General features: G+C 34.9%; 1 protein-coding gene across 1 annotated transcript; it reads right to left on the bottom strand.

Annotated features, from left to right (window-relative positions):
- Nucleotides 1–8658: 8658 nt before the first annotated feature.
- Nucleotides 8659–11024, bottom strand: LOC110884067. The gene is made up of 3 exons (XM_022131731.2): nucleotides 9961–11024; nucleotides 9670–9862; nucleotides 8659–9555 (listed from the first exon to the last, which is right to left on the bottom strand). The coding sequence occupies exons 1-3, from the start codon at nucleotides 10402–10404 to the stop codon at nucleotides 9089–9091; spliced, it is 1104 nt and encodes a 367-aa protein (XP_021987423.1). The 5' UTR covers nucleotides 10405–11024; the 3' UTR covers nucleotides 8659–9088.
- Nucleotides 11025–11236: the final 212 nt, after the last annotated feature.

Below are 11236 nucleotides of genomic sequence, written 5' to 3' on the forward strand. Positions count from 1 at the left end.
ACGCCGATACAACAAGACCACGACATTACATACGTGGCACATTGATTAAGGAATCATGAGAAGAACCCTTGAGATAGGTACAGTCATTGCGCGCAGCAAACTGGGCGTTATTACCTGAAAGAAAACGTTGCACGATCTTTACTGATCGCAAGGGATTGCAGCACACCGATGATCGTAAGAACTCGAATATGAACTGAGCTGTTGAACGATGCAGACTATATGAACAAGATGCGTGCTTGTGTGATAAACTTTGATAAAAAGTTGGAACACTCACTTACCCTTAGTAGAGTCTTCCTACAACAGTATTTATCACGCCGCCGTCTAAACCGCTTTGTGTAAAGCTTTAGATGGAACGTAATGAGTCAATTCCCGTTGTGTTGAACGGAGACCGGGAATAATGGATCAACTGGCCGAGATGGTCCAGGAAAAATCTAGAGGCAAGGTCGTTCATATATGCGATTATATCAAGACAGCCCGCAGAACACAGAAAGATTACGCCGATGAGAGGCAGAAATCGTAAGAATTTGTGACAAGAAGCACGACTAAATTGAGAGTCGCGCCTAGAAAGGGCGTAGTGTGAATTGGAAAACGAAAAGATTGAATCCCCGGTGTAGGGATCAGAACCATTGTTCACAAGATGAAGCTTCTAGAAAAAGATCAGTAGTGATGGCGACACATTCATGTGTCTAGTCTTTAGAGGAGTCTGACGCAAGGAACAGTCATAGTTCCCACAAATAAGATTCACGTCAATGATATACTATACAACCTGTTGAGGTTTCGGACCAAGAGTCCACAAAATGCAGAAAAGACATGATTGATTTACTTGAGCATGATAAAATACATGACATGAGAACACAAAGACGTGTTTCAAATATAAGTGACCATATTGGTTTCACAACTCCCCTGCGACCGATGGCATCGCTTGAATTTCGGGACGAAATTCTTTTAACGGGGGGAGACTGTGACAACCGTCACTTTTCCGTACATTCCGTACACTAAATGAACAGTGATCTGTGCCTTAATGAACATACATGATCTAGTTTACAAGAGAAATAAGTTTCTGAATTCCATACAAGTGAATTCATGTACATTTTATACTACAAAATATTGCTTTATGCAAAAACGAGAGCGTTGCGTCAAAAATATTAGTAAACTCACCGGTAAGACACACTGTGTCAACGGAACTGCAGAAAGCAGTCAGACAATAAAATTGGAGCCTAGGTGTAGGTCCAATAACAAGAATACATTAAAACCCAAGAGTACATACGAGGGTTTAATATATATGCTATATGAAAGCAAAAATAAGCACTAAAAAGCACCCGAAACACACTTTAAGAGCAGAACTAATTGCGACAAAACTGCGAAACGAACGTTGATGGCCGCCCGGATAATATTTAATCCCACAAATATTCTGTTATGATTAAAATTTTATTTTAATCAGGTTCGTGTTGAAAAATAAATTAAAACGCTTAAAAACGTTATTTTTCAAGTTTAAGCACGTACCGTGTATTCCTACGCGACACAGTGCTTACACTGCAAAACGCAGACAACGCAGAAAACCTAGGAATATTCCAGGAATATGCTAGGAATATGCTAAGAATATTCCAGGAATATGCTAGGAATATGCTAGGAATATTCCAAGAATATGCTAGGAATATGCTAAGAATATTCCAGGAATATGCTAGGAATATGCTAGGAATATTCCAAGAATATGCTAGGAATATGCTAAGAATATTCCAGGAATATGCTAGGAATATGCTAGGAATATTCCAAAGAATATGCTAGGAATATGCTAGGAATATTCCAGGAATATGCCAGGAATATGCCAGGAATATGCTAGGAATATTCCAGGAATATGCCAGGAATATGCTAGGAATATTCCAGGAATATGCCAGGAATATGCTAGGAATATGCCATATGGAATGTCTATAAATACCTTGAGATGGCACACTAGACAATTCACCACCCAACACCACAAAACTACTCTCTCCTCTCCCTCAAAAACTTTCGGCCGAACACCCCTTGATCATCCATCATATTTTTCGATTTTGTTCTTCACATTCCAACATCATACAAGTGTCAAGTGTCACGCATAAGAAGGCTTGGTGCACTCGGAGCTCGAAGGACCTCTTTCTCTAGCTTTTATCCACCACATTCGCGTCTAGATACTTCCCTAGCCTCGAGCTAGTGGTATGTTGCTTAAAACACATTCTTGAGCTATTTTGAAGTGGTTAATGTGATGTGTAATGATTAAAACTCGAAATCTTACAAAATGGTGCATTAAAATCTACTAAAAACATGAAAAATGATGGTTAAAAGCTCACTAGTTGTGTAAATGTTGTAGTAATTGAAATTTGTGATTATTTAGGCCCGATCTACGTTGTGGTAGCTCGGATCATCATTTAACCCTGTTTGGTTAAGATCATGGATCTTGACATAAGCTTGTTTGAAATGGTGCAAGGGTTAAAAGGTGAAACTCTACCACACAAGAAACATGAACTTGTGTAAAAGTATTTTTACTTATGAAATAGTGTCTAAAACTAGCCGATCTATGTGTCCACAAGTGGTATTTTCAAAAGACCAAGCGTCAAAAGAAATCACATGTTCTAATCCGGATCTTACACAAACAAAAGTGATTTTTTGTGATCAAACAAGTGTGCGAACACTAGTGTAACAAAAGTTTTAACAAAGAAATAATTTTCGTAAAAACCGACTAGAAGTTGTGGAACTTCATATTCTTTAAAAATAAAGTTTTTTTTTTTAAGAAATTAAACTTATTTTTAAAGATAACAAGACTTACTAAATGTGCTAGTAAATTACGACACATTTTTGTAAATATGCAAGTTCATGAAATGGGGAAAATTAGTGATTGTTGTTGATAATTGTTGTTGATGATTATTGTTGATAATTGTTGTTGATGATTATTGTTGATAATTGTTGTTGATGATTATTGTTGATAATTGTTGTTGATGATTGTTGACGATTTAAAAGAAAATAAACACATGTTTTGAAAACATGGGAAACCTCCATTTTTAGGGGAAACTCTGTCAAAATTTTTATAAATTTTGACACTTAGAAAAATATAAGTTTTTGAATAACTTATTCCCTAAAAATGTATTTAAAGGTATTACCAAGGTTTCCCTAATTTTTGGTGATAAGAAATGAGGATTTCTTCAAAAATAAAAGTGGATATAAATATGTATATTTTTGAGAGAAAAATATATATTATTTTATCACCAACTTTTGTGCTAAGTGTATATAGTATGTGTTATACGTGCTAGCGTATTGAGACGTAAAGATACACTAAATACTCATGAGGAGTATAAACATGAAAATACACATACAACATGCTTAGACACATACAAGAGGATATATTTATGAAAATATATTACTTGGACAAAATACATAATTCGGGTGCAAAATACAAGATACGTATATTTATTTTTGAGAAAATGATATAAGACAAATAGTTAAAAATATAAATATTTTTAACACAAGAACACAAATACAAAAGATAGTGACTTGCACTTGTGCGATACAAGTCTAGTGACTAACGTTAATAAAACGCGTTTAGGTCACGACGCTAGATAAGCAACTCCGGTGAAGTTTACGACGCAGGAACGCAAAGTTGTGAATTCATGCTCCCCCTTTTCTTTAACTGTTTTTGGTTTTATAACTCTCGGGGGTGAAATACATGTTACAAATATTATAATTTTTTTTTCAAGTAGTAAAAATACAAGAAGCACTCTTGGTGAGAACGAGTACCGAGTGCAATACGAATCGAGAATACAAAAATACGAGAAGCACACTTGGTGAGAACGAGAACCAAGTATGATGTGCTTTAAGAAATGCCTAGAAATTACTAGATCATGTGAGCATAGACTTAATACTAAAAATGCCATGAAGTCTTGGTGAAAACTAGTACCAAGCCATTAAAAACATTCAGTAATTAGGGACGAGGGTTAGATCTAACGGGTACGGCCGAGCCCCACTCATGGTCCTTATGTGACCTCTTGAGTGCTTCGGTGTCCTAGTCGAGGTAAATCGACACAGTCGAGGTAAATCGACACAGTCGAGGTAAATCGACACAGTCGAGGGTAATCGACACAGTCAAGGGAAATTGACACAGTCGAGGTTAATCGACACAGTCGAGGGTAATCGACATAGTTAAAGGAGCCAACACTAATGCTCCATAAGTCCTCACATGCCTTAAAGGAGCCAACACTAATGCTCCATAAGTCCTCACATGCCTTAAAGGAGCCAACACTAATGCTCCATATGTCCTCACATGCCGAAATGTCTTTGTACAAACATTCAATTAGTACGTGGTGTACACAAGAAAACTTGATTTTTGCAAGAATACTTTATTTATACAAGATACATACCATGTTTTCATACTCGGTATGCAAAACGCATGAACTCGCTCAACTTTATGTTGATGTTTTCCAAAATTACATGTATTTCAGGTGACAGGATGGATCTTGGGCGCAAGTGTTGTAACTAGAAGTAGACTACAAGTTTAGATGTCATCCACTTTTGTTGAATTGTAACCTAGATGAAGGTTGTGTTTTAAAACTTAAATGACAAGTGTTTGTGATCCTCAAAATTTTCCGAATGGATGAACATCGTTTTAAATCATGTAGTTGTTTATTATGATCGAATGCAATGATAACAAGCTAGTTACACATCATACGCTTCCGCAAAAGACAGGGTGTGACAGATGTCGCCTCAAAACGTAAGAAGAAACTCCGGCCGAGATAGGGAGAACGGTACAACTGGTTATGGATGGTTAACCAGGACCCTTCACAATATTCCCGCGAAGCTAACTCCGACGTCCCTTCGTATCCTAGAGAGAACTTGATTTTAGTGTTACTTTAGATGGAATACTTGAAATTATGAGATAAATCTTGTGAATGCACGAGGGGAAATATATATTGGGATATTTTTTAAGAGTGAAATTATGAGATAAATCTTGTAAAGGCACGAGGGGGAATATATATTGGGATTAAATCACGTTATTAATTATAATAAGTTAGTTTAACAGTAAGAAAGTACCAAGGACGACCATGTGGCTAGTCTTTTAAGAACCGATTAAAAATTAAAATATGTTGCAACCCTTGGATTCATGTTGCACGTGTGGGTAAAGGAATTCGTGCCCTATAAATTAAGGGCACTTACTATTTTTATTAATTAATTTACTTTTCTTTTCTTTGTAATTTAGTCACAAAAAATGACTATGACTTGCTTCTGCTCAAAGAGAGTAAGAGAGATTTCTTCTTTATTTCCTTTCTTTTATTAATTTACCCTTTTTTTTTGAATTTAATGTTAAAAAAGAGAGAGAAAAAATAGGGTTGGCAATTAGGTACCTCTTAAGACACGATTAGACCTGTTTGACTGAAAAATACACCATTTGACTTTTTTAATTTTTAAAACAATTAAAATTACAATGTTAGGATCTATCATTTATTCATCTTTGTACATAAAACATAAAACTGTTTTATAAACATGAGGTAGAAAGTAGTTAAACGAGTCGTAATCATGTTTGAAACTTATGTTGTGCGCGCCGTCAGAAACCTGTTAAACCTCTTTAGACACGATTTGTCAGCCTTAGAAAAAAGTACACTTCTAAATCTAAGATGATTTCATATACTACTAAAATATAGAGTAAATTACTTTTTAAGTTATTGTGTTTTATTGGTTTTAGTCATTTGAATCCAAAATCAAAAAGTTTAACGCTCTGAGTCCCTAACCGCTTATTATAACGTTTTGAGTCCAATTTTTAACACTTGTACTTTTGATTTTGGACCCAAGTGGTTTAAACCATTGAAACACAGAGACTCAAAACGTTATAAAATGAGTGGCTAGGGACTCAGAGCGTTAAATTTTTTTTTTTTATTTTGGACTCAAGTGGTTAAAACCACTAAAACACAGAGACTAAACAAGTAATTTACTCACTAAAATATATACGTATTTAGGGGCAAATCTAGCATAGGGGAGGGGTAAGCCGTACTACCCCTCAACTTTCTTGTCGAATTACATTTTAATGCAATTTTTTTCTTTTTCGTTTTATATATTGGCTACCCCTAAACAAAAACAAAAAAAAAAAAAAAAAAAATTAGCATGCGCCTCAGCTTTTCAATTAGATCAGCTACTGAATTCGTATCTAGTAACAAAAAACTGACAGTTCTTTTAGTTACTCCGTTATTAAAATAAAGAGTTAATTACTGTTTTCGTCCCTGTGGTTTGCCAAAAATCACTATTTCAGTCCATTAGTTTAAAAATTGCGATTTCAGTACATGTAGTTTCACTTTCGTAACTATTTCAGTCCACATCGTAACCATTTCAGTCCCTGTACTAACAAAATAAATGGATTGAAATGGTTACGAAAGTGAAAACACATGGACTGAAATGGTTACGAAAGTGAAACCACAGGGACTGAAATCGCAATTTTTAAACTAATGGACTGAAATAGTGATTTTTAACAAACCACAGGGACGAAAACAGTAATTAACTCTAAAATAAATAAAGAGTTGTTGGATCCATGTTATATAAAAGGATTCACATCCTTTCTATTATCTTTATTTATATAATTATACTAAAAATTATTATATTTTATATTTTCTTTCAATTATATAATACTTTTTTCTACTATCTCTTCTCCACTTACAATCACTTTCAAAAAAATATTAAAAAATTAATAGGTGTGAATAATGTCATCCTAAATTTACAAATAAACAATAACATTTTCTCTTTCTTACACTCACATCCACTTTTCATAATATTCAAAACTTTCTCACAGAACAATAGGGAAACTGAAAAAAATTGTGTAGATACGAGATAAATAATTCAATAAATAAGAGAGATTAAATATTTTGATCAAGTATACTACTTCAATAAATAATGTAATAAATCTAGTTGGGTAAGTATGATTCAAACAATTCAATAAATAAGAGATATTAAATATTTTGATTAAGTAAACTTAATGTAATAAATCTAGTTGGGTAAGCATGATTCACATATACTCTTAGAGGTAGCATGCTTTCTTTCCATACTTTCTTTCATGTTAAATATAAAAGTTATAGAAAACAAAGAAGAATAGTTTATAACTTGACAACCATATCCTAATAGTTAACAACTATATACATGTTAGACTATATACATGTTAGAAGTCACTTTCTTAATGCAAATAGAAACATGTGTTTTTGGAATCAACTAACCCGTACACACATGCACACAAACCAATATGAGAACACTAGGATATATAGTGTGATCGAACACATCCAATAATCATGCTAGTGGTTATGGACAAACATGTTCTCGTGAAGCACGGACGCTAATAACGTGTCATGGTACGGGTGAGTCTGAGACAAACATCATGTAAATGGTCCTAGTAACATTGCAACCCAAGAGGAAGTAGGGTAGGGTACATTTAGGTAGATGGATATATACACTATCCAAATTAGGTAACGTGTATTGTGGACCTATTCAAGATCATTTATTCAACACGTCGGGGGACCCCTATAACTCCCTTTTCATCCATTCCTTCAAGATTCAGAAAAAAAAACAATTTAAACAAAAAAAAAAATAAAATAAAATAAATAAACCTCACCCTAAATCTAAGCCACAAGAACAAAACTTTGGCATCTACCTATACAACTCTAAAGAAGTCACTCTCACTCAAACATCAAAACGAAAACCTGCCACCTACCCATTGATTATCATTTCAAATTATAGAAGCGAGCTCGAGCTTAATGTCATGACCCACCTAAATCTATGTAACGTTAGAATTTGAGCTTAAAATTCACTACAAATATACATGATAATATGTATCTATACATGTTATAAGTTAGAATTTGAACATACATCACAATCACTTGAAAATATACCTCTGTACATAATTTGAGCATACATCACAATCACTTTTGAAAAATTAATAATTAGGACTGTAAACAAACCGAACGAACACAAATAAGGCTTTGAGACCGTATGATAGTTTAAAGTTAAATGTTACAAATTGTCTCTCTTATACGATCATACTACGTTTTATGTTAAAGGGACACGAAATTTACATTCATCTACGCGACTATCACACAATATTTTTTTCACATATAGCATGAATTAACCCCTCTAAAAGAAATGCAACTGCAACATTATTCATTTTGAGCTCAAAACATTAATAAATCACTCTAAAATGCAACTACAATCTCCATTTATATAATTACACTAAAAATTACTATATTTTCTTTCTCTTTATTAATTAAATAATATCTTTTACACTTTAATCATTATACTTTTTCTCTCTTCTCTATTTACAACCACTTTCAAAACAGTGTCCCCAAATATACAGATAGATATAAAGAGTAACATTTTCACTCTCCTCCACACACAACCGCTCACATAAAAATACAGAATGGGATGTGAATGCTATAGAATAATACCACTCAAAAAGAAATGCAACTGAAACATCAATAAATCACAAGATCAGCTTCGGTCACCTACCATTGATACAACTCTAACCCACACCCATGATCAGGTATCAAAGCATGCCAAATGGCTCATTAGCCTTGATCCAGTATCAACTTATAACAAAACAATTGAATACAATCATATATGTCAGACAGATTAATAAATAAAGAAAACAGGGGAACAAGGTAGGAATGCTACAAACCATAGAATATTCCATTTATTTTTTTATTTATCATTATTATTATATCAAAAGCAGTTAGTAAAGATGGACCCTTTACAACAAAAAACACCAAGGGGACATCGGTCTATCCATCTTATCATCTTCATAGGGTATATATTTTTCTCTCATTTTTTTTCTTTTTTATGGTGCCAAAATGACCAAAAAAAGAAAAACAAAAACCAAAAATGGAAAATAGTCAAAATACCAAAACCTTTTATAAGGGTAATCCAGTTGTTCTAAATCCCATTTTATCCAAATCATCATTTCTGTGATTTGGGTTCCATTTTCAAGATTCAAATCAAGAAAATCAAGAACCACAAATTCGAAACGAAATTCAAATATAACAGGACTTAGACTAATTATAACCGGATATCGTAATTATATCGTTATCTTATATCGTTATCATTTGCCTTCGATCACAGAGGCTAGACCGCTAACAACTTTACCTCCACTCTTTGGCACCTTTGGCTTAATCTCCAATGGCTCCCATTGTTGTTCTTCCTCTTCAAATTCACCAACCAAAATCGGGTCTTTCGGGTCTGAAACCGTGTTACCTTTTGTTCCAATTTCATTAAAAGATTGGTTATTGTTATTATCAACGGGAGACAGCCATTTAGCTTTAACATAATCCGCTCTTCGCCATGGAGGCAGAGGCATTCCTTTCTTCCTCATGCTTTGTTTAGCCGCATCCGAAACTATGTTGATGATCTTCTGCAGACGATCCGCTTTACCCACGAATATCTGAGGAAGCATTTGGAGAACCGCTTTGTAGCTTTTGGTAGATCTTGCTATTTCAAATTCTGATCTGAAATCTATGTCGATTATCACTCGATCCCCTTCGATTACTGCATCAATATACTCGTATTCCCCTGTTCACCCCCAATTTTCAAATATTATTACAAAACTCAATAAATCCAACAAAATTATGATCTAAACAGTAACAAATTGGGGCAAATTATTCGAATTATCGGCTTATGGATTACCTGCAGGATATGTTGAAGTTTTCTCCCAACGAGATTTACATAAAGAAACAGTGTATCCAAACCCTAAGATGCCATCAATGACAATCTTCCGACTAATTTCATCTTTCCTCTTACAGATCTTGTGTTTATCAACGATTTTCGCAACATCCGCCAACAGATTTCTTTCGAAAACTGTCTCACAAAGTACCAAACTCTGTACAGAATTGGTGCATAATAATAATAACTTAATTAATAAGCAAAATTACATAAAATTGAGTAACAATTTTGCATAAATCGATTAATATTCATTACCTTAAGAGGATCACACGCGTCTGTAGACGAACTGTGGTTATGAGAGTTACCAAAACAATTAAACGAATCTAACTCATCTTCCGAACCATCCGTACTACAGTAACAGTTGCCGTTAACACCGTTAACGCAACTGCACTGGTGGTGATTATTCCGGCAACATTTAACTGCCCCGGCAACGGCAACAGAGTGCTGCTTCTCGGTACTCTCCTCTATGAAATTCTGCACCATTTTATCCAAACAAACAGAGCTCGGTTCGAATTCGTCGGAAAACTCTTTGCCGCACGGCGGTTCGCCGGCGCCGGACCTGTCCGCAACCGCTGATCCTCTCACAAAGCTCGAGAAATCGAAAAAACGCCTCAATCGAGACTTCGGCACTGTTTTCAACGGCTCGAAACATTCAGGTGTGGTGGAATCGATCGGTTGTATCTTCATCGTCAACGGCATAGCACAAACTTCTTCCGATTTGACGATAAATTGAAGATAAAGTGATGATACCGTGTAACCTAACCCTAATTGTTCTTACGAAAACCTAAATTTGTTGATGACGATACGCAATTGTTCATTCGTTCGATTCAGAAATCACAAACAACAAATTCTACAAATAAAAAACTAATTTCAAACAGCTGTAACTACAAAAACACAGCATATTATACGAACGGAATCACGCGGCACGAAAACCTAGAAATCCGCTTAAATCTCTAGAAAAACCTGCAAAACTGATGATTTTATCTTTACAGATTAGCAATATTATATGATTATTTCACTACTTTAATGGCGATTTGTTAGAAAACAACAAGGAATAACTTCTAATCTCTGCTACGTTTCGCTCGCTTTCGCGTAGGGTTTTAAGCTATAGTTAGGTTTTAGGCTAGGTGCGCACGTCACGTACGGAAACCATGACGTCACCGCTCAGTAAACGACGGACGGTAGCCGGATTATCCATCTCCGGCGAAAATATTAACAAGTTTTAGGATCAGAAGTCGCCGGTGACGGAAAAAGGAGGTGATCGGAATAAGTACAAAATTTTGGTTCAGATTCTTTTGGTGTGTTTAAAAAAGAAACCGAGGCTTGGTTAGGGGTTTGTATATAAGGATGATTTTAAGAGTTGCTGACGTGGATATTAATTGCTTACGTGGAATACAGTGTGGCAGTGTTTAATTTCATCCGGTTGTTATTTTATATTTAACGTCCGTTACCGTTACAGAAGTAATTGTTTTGCCACAAGTCGCCACCTTGCAGTCTGGCACGCATTTTGTAATTACGGAATTGCCCATTG

The sequence above is a fragment of the Helianthus annuus genome, chromosome 10 (assembly GCF_002127325.2).
Source record: "Helianthus annuus cultivar XRQ/B chromosome 10, HanXRQr2.0-SUNRISE, whole genome shotgun sequence".
NCBI classification, from domain to species: Eukaryota; Viridiplantae; Streptophyta; class Magnoliopsida; order Asterales; family Asteraceae; genus Helianthus; species Helianthus annuus.